This window comes from Gracilinanus agilis, chromosome 2 (genome assembly GCF_016433145.1).
Source record: "Gracilinanus agilis isolate LMUSP501 chromosome 2, AgileGrace, whole genome shotgun sequence".
In the NCBI taxonomy this organism is placed as follows: domain Eukaryota; kingdom Metazoa; phylum Chordata; class Mammalia; order Didelphimorphia; family Didelphidae; genus Gracilinanus; species Gracilinanus agilis.
In genome coordinates, this window is record NC_058131.1 from 664,076,174 (window position 1) to 664,093,070 (window position 16,897).

Here is a 16,897-nt window from a genome sequence, read left to right on the forward strand (position 1 = left end):
TGGCAAAAGCCAACAAACTCCAGGCCTACGTCAAATCTTGAACATCGGATGGCCTGAAAAGATCTCCAATACCAGACTCTGGGAAAGAACAGTTCAGTATCCCATCAGTCAGGACGCTTTGAAAAAAAATATGTAACCCACCAGGGAGGAGAAAAGTCGGAAGGCCAAAACAGACCTGGCAAAGACATGCCCAGTTGGTGGAAGCTGCCCAAAACAGAGTCCGTTGGCGTGAGATGCCCAGTTGGGGGAAGTTGCCCAGAATAGAGTCTGTTGGCGTGAGATGGTTGCAGCCCTATGCTCCTCTGGGAGTCAATAGGAATAATAATAATAATAATAACATCTCCACAAAAGCTTAGGCTGCATCAGGAGAGGTTTGTTATTGTAGTTGAATTGTTTTAGTCGTGACTGACTGTCCGTGATTCCAGTTGAGGTTTTCTTGGCAAAGATCCTGGAGTGATTTGCCATTCCTTCTCCAGCTTATTTTACACTTGAGGAAACTGTGCCAAATAGGGTTAAGTGATTTGCCCAGGGTCACACAGCTAGCAAATGTCTGAAGCTGGATTTGAACTCATGAAGATGAGTCTTCTTGATTCCAAGCCCAGTGCTCTGTCCAGCGTTACATTTAGCTGCCCATTAAGAGAGGTATGATTTACAGAATCCACCTTGGGCAAAGCATACCTTTAACAATTCTAGGGATAATTTAAGAAGGATATTAACAATATATAGCACCCACTATGTGCTAGATACAATGAATTTTAAATGCTTTATGACCCTCACAATAACCCTGGGACACAGGTGCTATTTTTATCCTCATTTTACAGCTGAGGAAACTGAGACAAGCAGAGGAACATAAAGGAGTTATAAAGCATGCCTGGAATCTACACCCTTCTCACCTATCTTTCAGAATTTAGATCTTTATTTTTTTCTTTAAAATTATTTATTTACTTAATTAATTTAGAATATTTCCCTTGGTTATATGATTCATGTTCTTTCCCTCCTCTCCTTCCTCCCCTCTCCTGTAGCCAACGAGCAATTTCACTGAGTTTTACATGAATCATTGGTCAAGATGTATTTCCATATTATTAAAATTTGTTACAGAGTGATCATTTAATAGTCTATATCCCTAGTCATGTCCCCATCAAACCATGTGATCAAGCAAATGTTTTTCTTCTGTGTTTCTACTTCCACAGTTCTTTCTCTGGATGTGGGTAGCGTTCTTTCTCATAAGTCCCTCAGAATTGTCCTGGATTATTGCAACTGCTGCTAGTAGAGAAGTCCATTATGTTCGATTGTACCATAGTGTATCAGTCTCTGTGTACAATGTTCTCTTGGTTCTGCTCCTTTTACTCTGCATCGATTCCTGGAGGTCATTCCAGTTCACGTGGAATTCCTCCAGTTCGTTATTCCTTTGAGCACAATAGTATTCCATCACTAACAGATACCACATTTTGTTCAGTCATTCCCCAATTGAAGGGCATCTCCTTATTTTCTAATTTTTTGCCACCACAAAGAGTGCAGCTATAAATATTTTTGTACAAGTCTTTTTCCTTATGATCTTTTTGGGGTATAAACCCAGTAGTGGTATGGCTGGATCAAAGGGCAGGCAGTCTTTTAAAGCCCTTTGGGCACAATTCCAAATTGCCCTCCAGAATGGTTGGATCAATTCACAACTCCACCAGCAGTGTATTAGTGTCCCAATTTTGCCACATTGCCTCCAACATTTATTACTTTCCTTTGCTGTCATATTAGCCAATCTGCTAGGTGTGAAGTGATACCTCAGAGTTGTTTTGATTTGCATTTCTCTAATTATAAGAGATTTAGAACACTTTTTCATGTGCTTATTGATAGTTTTGATTTCTTTATGTGAAAATTGCCTATTCACGTCCCTTGTCCAATTATCAATTGGGGAATGGTTTGATTTTTTTGGTACAATTGATTTAGCTCCTTATAAATTTGAGAAATTTGACCTTTGTCAGAGGTTTTTGTTATAAAGATATTTTCCCCCAACTTGTTGCTTCCTTTCTAATTTTGGTTGCATTGGTTTTGTTTGTTTGTACAAAACCTTTTAATTTAATGTAATCAAAATTATTTATTTTACATTTTGTAATATTTTCTGTCTCTTGCTTGGTCTTTCTGTCTCTTGCTTTAAGTTCTTTCCTTTTCCATAGATTTGACAGGTATACTATTCTATGTTCACCTGATTTACTTATAGTTTCCTTCTTTATATTTAAGTCATTTATCCATTCTGAATTTATCTTGGTATAGGGTGTGAGATGTTAGAATTTAGACCTTTCTTCAAGGCCCTGCTCAGATCTCTTTTGATCATATCACTCCCACCTCCCTGCTGCATTCCCATATGTGAATAAGTTAGAGCCACTGGACGTGTTTAACTTGGAGAAGAGGGAGGGAGTTTCGGGGTGTCAAATATGTGGGGAAACACCAAGAAAAATCCCCTTCAAGAAGACTTGAGCACACAACTGGCAGGCTTTCACAAAGAATTGCTGCAGAACACATCCTCATAGGCACAGGGCTGACTAAAAGCTATGTGGAAGGTGTAAGATTCAGTTGTGTTTACAAAAAAAATCAGACTCAGTAGATCCAAAATGTCGCCATAAAGGTACTTCCCACTTTCCCGACCCCTGGTGTTCTCCAGGAATATATTAAGATCACAGGATGGTGTTTTCTAGGTGCTAGGAGAGAGTTTTTGCAACTTGGTATCGTTAGTGAGTGAGGATAGAACTGGAGGATATATGTTTGCTGTCAAAGTCATGAAGGTTGACCTTTGCAAAATTCAAATAGAAGAGGGATTCTCTATAGATAATGAGGGTGCTGTATTTAGAGTACTCTTGGCAAGATCCTGGAGTGGGTTGGCTACTTCCTTCTCCAGCTTATTTTATGAATGAGGAAATTGAGCCAAATATGGTTAAGTGACTTGCCTAGAGTCATATAGCTAGTAAGTGTGTGAAGGAGAATTTGAACTCAGGAAGATGAGTCTTCCTGATTCTGAGTCCAGTGCTCTATCCATTTCACCACCTAGAATTGGACTCCACAGCCATTTGAGGGAGAGAGAGATAGAGAGACAGAGAGACAGAGAGGGAGAGAGGGAGGGAGGGAGAGAGAGAGAGAGAGAGAGAGAGAGAGAGAGAGAGAGAGAGAGAGAGAGAGAGAGAGAGAGATTTAGTAATCCAACCTGTAAAATCCAAGTGAAGATTCATTTTGCCCACATTATGACATGCGTCTGGGTGGGCAGCCCTTTGAGTTGGTCCAGTCTCTCTTGAACAGGCGTCATAGAAGGGCAAACAGCAGAGTATAAAAAGGAGTAAGGTGTGTCCTGATCCTATGTGGGTAACTAGGCAGTACTGATGATGATGCCAAATGGTTTCTTGACTTAAAAGTCCTTTGCTTTAACCCCAATGCTCTCCCAGTGATGCTATATAGTCATGAGTCATGGAAAACCACACTCTAGAATCAAAATTCCAGGTGACCTAAAAGTCAGTGGAAAGACTCAGGGCGAAGGTGAGTCAGCTGAAGCATATTAGCAATGTGGCCTTGTAGGTAAGAAGTGGCATAGGTGACATAATTAAGGACACATCTAAATACAAAAGGAAGTCAGCTGGTTGGAGAGAGAATGGTGATACAGCTCAGGTATTCAGGAGGATCATAAATATAACAGAGGAACCTTAGACGCCATTAAGTCCAATCCCTCTCATTTTACAGAAGAGGTGACTGAGGCACAGAGACAAGTAACTTGGCAAAATCTTTTGTTTTTCCTAATATGTAGTTTTAAAATTGCAAATGAAGGTAAATAGCATTCACCCTTAGCAAAATTTGAGACTTTTCAGAATGTGTCCTTGGACTTCCATCTCCTATTCTGCATTTTTGCTCACTTATAACGATGGACTTGGTAAAATCTTAATAAAGTTAGAAAGAAGAACTTTAATACATTAAGTAGCTCCTCTAAGGAGGATTTATGCCAGATGGTGGTCTAGATTCACACAGGCTGGCTCCATCACTCTACAGAAGGCTTTAGAAAGGAACTCAAAGTCTCATTCATATTGGTTCTCCATCCACCATTGTGAATCAGTCCATTTAGCTTCCTCATCCATCTGGTGTACTCCTTTGTTTCCCAAACTTCCTTGTTTAACAGAGGTTTTTTGCTGGGCATTCACTTGCCCATTAGACATAACTTAGAAGTATACTAGGACAAATGAAGGTAACCAACCCACTGGCAGCCCAATGGGAGGTCCTGCAGCATCTGACTCCATTGGACTCAGCTCCTCAAGGGTCAGTTTGATCTCATTATTCCTGTGAAATAGAGGTGGGGAAGCCTAGCCTGCTCAGCCACTAAAGAGCCACGTGAGGCTGAGCGAACTGCTTTACCTTTCTCAGTTTCCCCATCTGGCCAACTGGAATAAAAACACTTGCCCTGCCTACAACAAGCGATAACTTGAGGTTATAATGTGACGCTGTGTTCAAGTGTTTTACAAAGTTAGAAGTGTTCTGGCAGTTTAGGGTGGTGGTATTGTTTCCTGATCTCCCACTGTGACTAGGCTGGAGCTTAAATGAATAACTGGGAAATAGCTCTGTAGAACAATGTTCACAAGATACTCAAGGTTTTACTCCTCTGAGAGCAGAAGGTTCTTCTGTAGAAGCCAAGTAGACATCCCGGGAGGCAGCAATGCCAGGGGAATTGAGAATTCAAGAACCCTTTGGCTGTTTCTTATTCAGCTACATTCTAAAAACCAGAGAAGGCCAGCTCCCTAAAGAGATTTTATCCAGAGACAGGAAGGAGAGGCAATTAAGTAGTGCAGGGGAGAGAACACCAAGCTTGGAGGTGGGAAAACTCATTTATCTTTCTGAGTTCAAATCTGACCCTCAGACACTTATTAGTTGAGTGACTCTTTGCAAACCGCTTAACGTTGCTTCCTCATCTACCAAAAGAACCTGAGAAGGAGAAGGCAAACCACTACAGTACCTGTGCCCCCCACCCCCAAAATGAGGTCACAGTCAGATGACTGAAAAAGGCTCAACAAAAGGAAGGAGAGGGCTGGATGCCAGGGCTTTAAGGCCAGGCTGGACTGCAGATTTGCTGTGGGATGTGTTGGGTACCTTCCCCTCTTCTCTGAATTTCTGGCAGAGAAAGAAAGTAAGGGCTCTTAGCCAAGGGCATGACCGAAAAGAAGAAAGGGTCGCTCATCCACGTTGTGGGATTTATGCTCAGTCATCTTTTCATCACAACAGGGATACAGATTGAATCTCCATCCCTCGTCCCTAATCTCACTGGGTTAAGAAACTCACGGTAAGGAAACTTCCTCTGCCAAAGCAGGTCACTATCCCCTCTGAAACACAGAGTCTTAGAGAACTGCATGAAGCCCTGGGAGCTAAGAGATTGGCCTGGAGTGACATGGCCAGCATGTGTCTGAGGCAGGACTTGAACCCGTGTCTTCTCTCTACTCTCTATGCCCCTCTCCCTCTCTGCCTACAATAGAAAAGAAGGAAATTCAGCTTCTGGCTTGAAGGCACATTTGTTGTTGGTTTTTTGTTTGTTTGTTTTTGTTTTTTTTTTTCCCCAGGAAGATAATGTGCTACAGTCACCTTTTACTTGGTTTTACAAGTAGCCAAGCTCTCTTCTCCCCATTTCCACCCATCACACATTAAGAAAGCCATCTTCCCAAGGTATCACACTGATCAAAACCCTTTAGTTGCTCTCCACTGCCTAACAAATCCATGATAAATTCCTGACATCCTGCCATTAAAAGGCTCAATGATTTGGCATCAACTGACCTTTCTTTGGAGCTCAGAGTAGACTTCTCTTGACTCCTGTCCTGCCTCCCAGCCTTTGCTTAGGCTTCCTGAAAAGAAATTCCCTTCGTGCCTCCTCCTCCCCTCCAGGCCTCTGTCTTTTGAACCCCTCCCCCTTCCCATCAAAGCACAATTCCAGGGCTAAATCCTCCACAAAGTCTTTCTCACCTCTCACTCCCCTCTGTGAAAGTTCTCTCCCTCCCAGAACTGTTCTTAGCACTTTGTTCAAAGCTCTTTTTTTCAACTCATCCAGCTTGAATTGCATTCTACTTATTTGTGTTTGCATCCTTTACTAAGTTCCCTGTGAGTCAGGTTCACTGTCCTACACACCTTGGCTTTGCATGAAGAAGGGCTTTTTTTGTTTGTTTGTTTGTTTTTTAAACCCTTACCTTCCCTCTTGGAGTCAATACTGTGTATTGGCTCCAAGGAAGAAGAATGGTAAGGGCTAGGCAATGGGGGTCAAGTGACTTGCCCAGGGTCACACAGCTAGGACCTGTCTGAGGCCAGACTTGAACCTAGGACCTCCTGTCTCTAGGCCTGGCTCTCCATCTACTGAGCTACTCAGCTGCCCCCTCCCTTTTTAAAAATCCTTACCTTCTATCTTAGAATTGATACAAGTATTGGTTCTTAAGGCAGACGAAAGGTAAGAGCTAGGCAACTGAGTTAAGTGACTTGCCCAGGGTCACATGGCTAGGAAATGTCTGAGATCAGATTTGAGCCCAAGGACCTTCTCTCTTCAGACCTGGCTCACTGAGCCACCTAGGTGCACCCAGAAAGTTTTTACTATACAATTGGTGAAATCAAAGGAATTGGAATGAACTAGGCAGTCCTAGAGGGCGACTGGCACGATGCTCCTGGAGAGACTCCTTGTCTCCATTATCCTTCACTTTTCTTCCTCCTGATAATTCTTTGGAGGAGGAGGAGGTGCCAACCAACCAACCCACTAACCCACCAACCCACCCATACGAGACTAGCAGGGGAATGAGAGGACGGGAGAAAGCAATTACCCAAATTGGAAATCAGTCCAGACACCGAGCCTCACACCCACTAAATATAGAAAACAGATGCTCATCACACACAACGCTTCTTAGGTACAACAAAGTAAAGATGGGAACAATAAGCAGTTTGAAATTAAGGGCAATTACGGCGGGTTACTGTTATTTTATGAATATATCAAGACACTAACATGACAGCCCGGCTATGAAAACAAAAACATCTGAAAATCTACTTTATGTATTTTGATTCGCTGCCATGGAAAATAAAGGTGGAATTTTAATTTGTAAAAACTCATGTATTTCTGAGAGGGGGGAGAGCCCTGCGTGCACCTGACCCTCCCCCTCGCCCCATCTCGTAGACCCCTCCCATTTTCCTTTGAAACATGTCTTACTCCCACCAGCTAGGGCCTCATTTGCCATGTTTAACTGCTGCTCAAATGGAAAGTCATGCAAATAAGGTAATTCTGAGGAGCAAACTGCTTCACTATGCTAAACGAGTGATTACACTGATTTAGCAATGCCACACCAAATCATCAGGGCGGATGGGGGGCTGCCGGGGCCCCTTGCCTGTTCCCCCCCACCAATCCACTCCATGACTCCCTCTTCTCCTTAATCAAGTTGAGAGAGAGAGAAAGAGAGAGAACGCGGGCCCCTAATCTCGAGAGGATGGCCAGCTGCCTGGGTTCTTGATACTGAGGCTACTCTGGTAAAATGGCAGTCCATGGATGGCTTACTATGCATCCTTCAAGGCCTGGCTAAAACCCTACTTCTTCCAGGAAGTTCTGGTTCCCAGTGAGACCTGCTTTAATCCTCCTCTGATGTATTTAATAGTACATTAAATCAGCATGGGGAGATTTGGATTTGTCATCAGGAGGACTGCAGATACTTTTGAGCTGTATTGAGCAAATCATCTAATCTTCCTTCCTTGCTTCCTTCCTTGCTTCCTTCCTTCCTTCTTTACTTCCTTCCTTCTTTTCTTCCTTCCTTCCTTCCTTTCCTCCCTCCCTTCTTCCTTCCTTCTTTCCTTCCTTTCCTCCCTCCCTTCTTCCTTCCTTCTTTACTTCCTTCCTTCCTTCTTTCCTTCCTTTCCTCCCTCCCTCCCTCCCTCCTTCCTTCCCTCTTTCCCTCCCTCCCTCCTTCCTTCCTTCCTTCCTTCCTTCCTTCCTTCCTCTCTCTCTCTCCCTCCCTCCCTCTAAGTTTTTTTGAATGCAAGAGCTGTTTTCATTTGTGTCTTTGTATCTTCTGAAGCCATACCTGGCACACAGCAGGTGCTTAATAAAATGCTTATTTATTAATTAACCAATGGACCTTTTAAGACGCCAAGGGTTTAAGTTAATTTTTCTAGGATCTATAGCCAATGAGTGTCAGAGATGGGATTTGAACCCAGCTTGCTGGATCTAAATTGATTTCAAGTCTGAGTACCACTTGGGGACAAAGCGTGGCACAGTAGACACTGAATTTGGAGTCAGAGGACCTGAATTTGAATCCTAGCACTCCCAGTACTCTCTGTGTGACCTTGGATTAATCAGTTCTTTTCTTTGGGTCTCCCTTTCTTTATGTGTAAAATAAAGGAGTTGGATCAGGTCTCTAAGGCACTTTTTAACTCTCATCCTCCGGGGAGCTCAGTTTCCCATCTAAAGGGCTGGACTTACAAGTAAGAAGAACAGGCAGCTGTCTTCTTAGTAGGCTTTCAGGTCTTGGAAGGGCTCTCCTCCCCGGCAGTATCCCTCCCTTACCTGCTCACTGATATCTGAAATGCCACACAGGAGTTCCATCCCTTTAGCTTAAGGCCTTTGAGCTAGTAAAAGGCAAATCCTGCTGGGAGGTTGTGACAGAATGACCCTTTTCTTATAGAAGGTGGAAACCGTCTGTTATAACTGTATGTTTAAAGTAGTTTTGATGCTATAAAACTATAATGATGGGATTCGGGGAAAGTCATTTCCCTGGGAGGGCACCTGAGTGATGAGCCATCAAAGGGAACCCCTGGGGAAGCAAGTAGAGCCGCTAACTTGAGTCCGAAGGTAGGAGCAGTCATTGGGTTGAGACAATGCCAATCACTTCTACTATGCTAAAGAACAGAGAGCAGGAAACCTCTTAGGAGGAAACAGGAACTTAGTGGGGGCATCTGGCAAGGGGCCAGGGCTTAGAAAGAGCAAGAAGAAAGGGTCATTTGTTCTTAGCCCTAGAAGTTAACTCCAGGGATGATGACTCACTCTTCCCTTTGGGGCTGTTGGAGACTAGCTCTGGTTGGCATGGAGCAGCTAGGTGGTGAAGTGGATAGAATGCCGAGTCTGGAGCTGGAAAGACTCATCTTCCTGAGTTCAAATCTGGTCTCAGACACTTAATTAGCTAGGCAACCTCATCTGCAAAATGAGCTGGAGAAGGAAATGGCAAACCACTCTATATCTTTGCCAAGAAAACCTCAAATGGGGTCAGGAAGAGTGAGACAGCTAAAACAACTGAACAACAAGATGGCATGGCTTTGAGCAAGAAGGGAAGGAACTGAATTTCACCAGTGAAATTTCACCAGTAGCATTAGTCTTAACCACTGGCTTGTGAATATATACTTTAGACCAATGATTCCCAAAGTGGGTGCCACTGCCCCCTGGTGGGTGCTGCAGCGATCCAGGGGAGCGGTGATGGCCACAGGTGCATTTATCTTTCCTATTAATTGCTATTAAAATTAAAAAAAAATTATTTCCAGGGCGCTAAGTAATATTTTTTCTGGAAAGGGGGCGGTAGGCCAAAAAAGTTTGGGGACCACTGCTGTAGGCCATGGAACCATCCAGAAAGAAATGGACAAGGGCAGAAATTCCAAGAGATTGAAGGCACTGATGTCTCTAGGAGAGGCTGAGGAGTTGACTGCCAGATCACTGCAGGAAGACTGAAGTTCCTGGGAAGGTGACAGGGTGGTCCAATGGAAAGATGCTCAATTTGGAGTCAGGAGACCTGGGTTTTAAACCCAGCTCTCACGCTTCTCTTGGCTTTAAGTAAGCCACAATGTGCCTGACCTTCAGTTTCTTCATCTGTAAAATAATCAGTCACAATGCCTACCTTGAAGGACAGTTTAGGAAAGCTTTAAATTTAGAAATTTGAGCTTTGGTCGTATTAGATAGGCAAGTTGGCCTTGCAGTCAGGAGACTTGGTCGGGCGACCCTAGGCTAGTAAATTCACCTCTTGGGGTCCCAGGAAATTCTCTAACATGATAAATTGCCGAGAAAATGTGAATCTGAATTGGGAGAGGAAGTTTCTCACAGGGAGCTCCCTACACAGATAAAATCAAAGACTCAATAAAAAAAAAAAGAAGAAATACTTTGTGAGTGCCTCCAAAGATATGAAAGTCAAGCTAATTGGAGACTAAACTGTAGTTACTTTAGGATAAAAGCTCACTAGTTTTGAGGTTGCCTATATTGCTTTTGGCTTTGGGGGAAATGGAGGAAGCAGAAGAAATAATGAAATCACAAATATTTCGAGAATAATTACTTAGATCCCAGCCATGTTTCGATTGAATTAAAAAGAAAGGGAGTTTGAGCTGTCTGGCCAAGAGATCCCAGCTTTGGACCTAGCAAGATGCACTGAACTGAATCCCCCACTTCTGCCTCTATGTATGTGGCTTAGGAGTCTTGCTCTGAGGACTTCTAGCCGGTGGGGTCTGACCCAAGCTAGAGGCCATTTCCTGTGGTTCACCTGACCCTTGTCATAAACCCCCCCACACTTTGGGAAGAGAGAAAGTATTCAGAGGAAATTCTCAGCCTCCAGCCCAGGCTCAAACAATAGAAAGAGAGCCATTGGGGTGTTTTCTATTTCATTTTCATAGAGATTTTCTGTTTCATCCCCCTCCCCCAGCCTCTCATATGTCCAAGATGAAGCTCTTTAGATGTTGTCAAAGCAGTAAATCTGAGCAAGAGTCCCTGATTTCCAGAACTTGGTGCAAGCATGCTGAACCAGTGCCTGCCACAAATCCTGGCACACCACAGGCTGAATAAACGTTGGACAACCGATTAAAATTTAAATGCCCCTGGGCAGCGTATTCTTCCAAAATTTGGCATCTGTGTGTCAGTGAGTTTCTCTTGTTTCCGTTTAAGCCACTTGTTGGTCCAGTGATCTAGGGCAAGTCCTTTAAACTCTTGGTCTCAGCCTCAGTTTTCTCTTCTGGAAAATGGAGCTAATTATGTGTGGGTTACTTTTCTCACAGGGTGGTTAAGAAGTTTAGTGGAGATAGACAGAGTATGTAAAATGCATTGTGCTATAAAAGTGCCAATTGTTAGTTATCGTGTTCTGTCCTTTCTGGCCAGCCAGTGGATTTTGTGGAAAATGGGGTATAGCCTATGGAGGGCAGCCCCTAAAAAGTGGAGGAAAGGGATATAAATGGGGCTAGGGAGAGGGGACCAGAGAATACCTTTCATGACCCTAAAATCCTTAACAAAGGCTGTCCTGGGGAGAGTAAACCTCTCCATCTTTAAGGAGGAACCTTTGAAGAGGCCTTAGGGAACTGCAGCTCCTGAACCAGAGAATGTTGAGTGATCCAATCCAAGTCTCCATTTTACAGATGGGAAAAATAAAGGCCAGAAAGAGGAAATTATATATATATATATATATAAAATGGAGCCAATACACAGAGCTGATTCTCAGATAGAAGGGTTTAAAAAATGTTTTTAAAAAGGAAAAGACCCTGATGATGGGGAAAAGTGAAAGCAAAAGGAAAAGGGGGTGGCAAAGGATGAGATGGATAATGTCGTGGAAACAATGACCATGAGCTTGGACAGTCTTCAAGAGAAGGAGAGGACAGAAGGACCTGGCCTGCTTTGGTCCATGGGATCAGGAAGAGTCCGACAGGACTGAATGAATAACAACAACTTCCAAGGCCCAAACCTTTTTCAGAGTAGCCCACTGTTTCCTGGAGCTTAGGTTCTTTTTTAATCAAATGCAAACATGAAGAAAACCCAATCTCTTTCCTTTTTCTTTTCCAAATGCCCCTTGGCAGGCTATGTGCCTGCTCTGGAGGCTGCTCTAAGAGAAGCAAAGTTGGATTTAGGGGGCCAAAAAGAAGCTTCAGCTCTGGTGATCAAAAGATGGGAAGGGGACGGCAGAGCCTCCATTAAATCAGAAGAGGAGAGTGACAATGAAAAATGAATTCTCTCATTGGTGTGGATGGAAGCAGGGCTCCTGGGCTCTAACCTGACTCTTTGGGGCTGGGAAGGGCAGTGAGGACAGGGAAGAAGGAGGCTGTTTCAGAGGAAGGAAGTCCAGGGAGTCAGAGTCCCCCTCTCCTGCCCAGCAAAGCCAGCCAAGAGCAGCGTCTGGTTGATAGACCACAAGGACAGGCATAATTGGTGTTTCGGGAAGCTGTTCTGGGTTTGGTTCAATCTGTAAAGAGTCTTCTTCAATTTCCTGCTCCTCAGACCCCGAGCAAGCATCTGAAAATGCCTTCGCTTGATGATAATCAGAGGACACACATCCTTCATTCCCACTAAGAAGCCTCAATTCCACAGGGTATAAGCCTTAGTGAGGGCTTTGCATACCAAGTCCCAGGCTAGGCTCAGACTTCACTCTTCTCTACTCGCTGCCTGCCTGCAGGGTCCAGCTCTCCTAGGGAGAAAGAGCCAGCTGGAAGGACCTGGGGCAAGTGTGTGTGTATGGGGGGGTATGGAAGAGGGAGGGAGAGAGGGAAGATATGGGGAGGGAAGGTGACAGGGTGGCTGACTTGGTGATGAAGAGAAAACTCCAAATAAAAGCAAAAAAGAATCCATCCCTCAGGGGGTTCTTCTTATCACCTTTAAATGTCCACCTTAAGGGGCAATTAGGTATCCCAGTGGATAGAGAGCCAGGCTTGGACATAAGAGGTCCTGGCTTCAAATCTGACCTCAGATACTCCCTAGCTGTGTGACCCTGGGCAAGTCACTTGACTCCAATTGTCTACCCCTTACCACTCTTCAGCCTTGGAACAGATACTTAGTATTGATTTGAAGATGAAAGGCAAGATTTAAAAAAAAAGAATAAGAACTTATGTGTAGGGAAAATAGACACTAAGGGTTTTAAGAAAATAAGTATAGCTTAAAATTTGCCTTGTCCCAGCTCCTAACCTCCATAATTATGATTTCATCTTTATTCTCTTGTTCTACTGTATACTCAATTTATGATTTAGTCAACCTTAATTTGTTTTTCTGATTTGTAATTTTTTAAGCATTCGACCGTCTTGGTTGAGTATATACGTTTGGGTTCACAATAGCCTATCTGTCCCAAATAGACTAACAAGTCTCAAGGGTTTGAAGTGTCAGATGCAGGTGATACAGAAGGGGTTCTTAATCTGTTTTGTGTCATGAACTCTCCCCTTTTCGGGCAGGATGGGGAAGCCCACGGATCCCTTCTCTGAACTGTTTTTAAATGCACTAAATAAAATATACAAGATTACAAAGGAATTGCACTATTTTGAAATGATCATCAATACCTATACAGTATAAATGTATTTCAATCCATGTATTGAAATAGTTATGCATGTAAACATATATTCACATACATAGATGTGTGCCCATACATATGCCCAAGTTAAGAACCCCTGGCACAGAGCGACTGTTTTGTGTGTGGGTACTCCTTGCAGTTTTCCCTGGCTATATTAATCCATCCTCATCTCTCTTCTTCTGAAATCTTCCAGTACTTATAGTTTGGACCCTATAGTTTGGCACCTGACTGTCTATTGGGGTGTTTTCTAACTGCCTTAACTAGATGGGTATATTGAGTTTCTCCAACTAGAGCATTGGTTCCCAAACTTTTTTGGCCTACCGCCCCCTTTCCAGAAAAAATATTGCTTAGCGCCCCCTGGAAATTAATTTTTAAAAAATTTTAATAGCAATTAACAGGGAAGAAATGCACCTGTGGCCATCACCGCCTCCCCTGGATCGCTGCAGCATCCACTGGGGGGCGGTGGCGCCCACTTTGGGAATCACTAAACTAGAGGGAAAGCTTCTTGATGGAAGGGATCTGATCTTCTGATTCTTTTCTATGGCTTTCCCGAATGTTCTCCTCCAGTGCCTCATTTTGGTGTGGAAATGACTCCAGGCACCAGAAAGTTATGCTATCAGGACATAAACTCTTCCAGGTGGGTCCTGCCCAACTGGAAAGGCTTCTCAGAAGAACCCAGGATCAGGTAATTGTCCAAGGGCCAACGTGTCTAAGTAGAGAGCAGCTCATTACTCAGAGACAGACTGCTACATGATGAGGAACATGGCACCAACTCATGAAACCATCCCCCAAGAGGTGAACCTGCTATGATGCCCCTTATCCAGAGGACTAGGTCTGAGGCACGGGTCCAAAATGCTAATAACTGAGGCATAGCCATTTGCTATGGAAGGAATTCAGGAAACAAGCATTTATTAGGCACCTAGGATATGCCAGGCACTGTGCTAAATGCTTTGCAAATATTATGCCACTGGAGCCTAACAATAACCTAGGAAGTTACACAAGTGCTATTAGATGAAGAAACTAAGAGAAACATAGGTTAAGTGATTTGCACAAAGCTGGTAAGTGTCTGGAGTTGGATCTGAACTCATATCCAGTGCTCTATCTACTGCACCACCCAGGCTGGATCAAGTTTATCTTTGAATCCCCAATACCTACTGTAGCCTATGCATGCACTTAATTAGTTTTAATTAATACAAAATTTAATTAAAAATTAATTAAAAATGTAATGAATAAAAACTACATTTTTATTTGAATCGAGGAGGAATCAGACTTGTTTTGTGTGGCTTTAGAAAGCAAAAGCAGGAGCAATGGGTAAAAAGTGCAATAAAGAAGGGTCAGTTTCTGTTCAATATAAGGGAAAATTTCCCAGTATTTAGTAGAATGGTCTGTTTCCTATGGAAGTGGCATCCAAGAAGAGGCTAGATGACCCTTTGTCTAGCATGGCACAGTGGGCATTCCTGGTCAGGTACTGAAAGTCCAGGGAGTCTCTGATTGCCTCCCTGGGCTGAGATTTTATAACTATGTACAAAGATAAATTCAAGGCAAGTGTTTTATCAAAACTTTGAATTCCCTCTAGCACCTAGTATAGGAGTCAGCATATAGTAATAACAGAGTATCAGCAGACATTTTTATAGCACTTTAAGGGTTGTAAAACATATTTTACACACACAGTCTCATTTAATCTTCAAAAAAAAAACTGGTGAGGAAGGTACTATCGGCATTATTACTCCATTTTACAGTTAAGTAAAATGAGGCTCAGAGAGACTAAGCAATTTGCCCAAAGTCAACAGTGCCAGGAGATATCAGAGTTGGGATTCAAACTCAGATCTCCCTGCCTCCAAGTCCTGTCCCACTTGACTATGCTGCAATCACTGATGACTCAGCGGTCCAGTGAGGGAGGGAGGATCTCTTTCTGAGGTGCTGAGGATGGATGGGTGTGTTGCAGCGTATGGGAGAAGAGCCCTCCAGAGCCTCACATCCATTTGGTTCTGTATTTAGAGAGTGTGGGTGGGGGAATATGGATGGTTTATCGTATGCTGTTGCCATTCTACGCCATGCCTAAATCCTGCTGGTAGAATGAGAGAAACCTGGCACTGGGGATGAAAGATTTTCTGTGACCATCCTATGTTCTCCTTCACCATCAAGGATAATGTGCAATGGGGATAGGATATCGAGGCATCTTTCCTGCAACAATGCCCTATAATTACCCTGTCTGGGCTGCCTAATAGGGAGTGGTGAGGGCAAGGGAAGGTCTCTGTTAACCTGACAGACATGGTATAACCTTTGAAATAAAATAAGTTGAGTCACAGACAAACTCTGAGTAGGCAAAGTTTGACAAAAATAGATATCTAGGGATTTTAGTGGGACCGCAAGCTCCCAACTGAGTCCAAGTTGTGGCTTGGCAGTCAAAAAATGCTAATGTAAAATCAGAGACTGCATTAATAAAAGAACGAAGTACAAACCATAGGAGGTGACAGTCCTTGTACATACTGCCCTCTATGGGAAAGCTAACTTTGGGGTGTTATGTTCAATTTCAGGAGAGACACTGACAAGCTGGAGCAAGTGCAAAAGAGGAAAGATGGAGGAGTGGGGACTATGCCATATGAGTGAGGATTGAAGGAACGGTGGGACATTCAGCCTGGAGAGGAGAAGATCTGGTTGGGAGTGTCTGGAGGGAAGGTCCTCTAACCTCTTAGGAAGTAGCTGTATTAACCCAAAAGACTTATAAATGGACTTTAATTTACATAATTAATGTCTTCTTAAAAAGCTCTTTGCGGAGCAAATTTTGTTGAGCCAAATTCCACTTTAAATGTTCCAGAAGGACATACTGCTAAAAGAATGCTGTGTTCATGTGATTGGTCAAAGGAATAATACCTGGCAGCACTGCCCCCATAGCACTAGCTGGCATTTTTAAACACCTAGAGATGGAATGTGGCCACACTCTATGCCAAGACAACCAATCCTTCTCACCAAATAAGGAAAACTTTCTATCACCCCAAGCCTAAACTATGGAACCCGTCCGGTCGGTACTCTTTCATGCCAACTGGTGGTTGGTACCTTTTCAGGTCAGTGTCTGCCCTTGGTGCTAAACACCCCCAGACAGGAAAGACAGAATGCTTGGGAGATTCTTCCCACCTCCCTGCACCTCAGAGTCTCTGCTGCTTTACATAGTCATAAAGGTAGATAGCTCTGTGTCTACACCCTCTCTTCTTCTCTGTTGCCACCCACACTGCCACCTCGGCTTCTTCAATTGCCTGCCAGGTAGTGAGTGGTAGGTACCTGCTTTATGCACTGCAGCCGGTCATTGGTCTGCTGTATGTGCCGGTCCATAGAATTCATTCTGATTGTCTCCTCTTGCCTTCTACCTGGAAGCCATTCAAGATCCCCAGTCTGTGGAGAGAGAAAGAGAGGAGATTGTCACTTAGGGGATCCCTTCCCTTCCCAAATCAGGAAATATCATCACCAGGATGGAAATCCCACAGACCCAGTACGGCGATGACACTCCCTCAAGTCAAGTACAGCAAACTCTAGTTAGTGCTTCGATGTAGGCTTTGACATAGGCTCATTTGAGAAGGAGAAAGAAGGGGCTTTATCCTCCCCGCCAAAAACTTTACTGAGACACACACATACTGGAGCAACTC

General features: G+C 43.6%; 1 protein-coding gene across 1 annotated transcript in view; it reads right to left on the reverse strand.

The window, feature by feature from the left end:
• Nucleotides 1-16,629, reverse strand: part of ZMIZ1 (zinc finger MIZ-type containing 1) — a 214,227-nt gene extending 197,598 nt beyond the window's left edge. Inside the window, exon 1 of the mRNA XM_044660241.1 lies at nt 16,536-16,629. Within this exon, the coding sequence (XP_044516176.1) occupies nt 16,536-16,595 (60 nt within the window). The 5' untranslated portion in view covers nt 16,596-16,629. The remainder of the gene's footprint in view (nt 1-16,535) is intronic.
• Between the last annotated feature and the right edge of the window lie 268 nt (nt 16,630-16,897).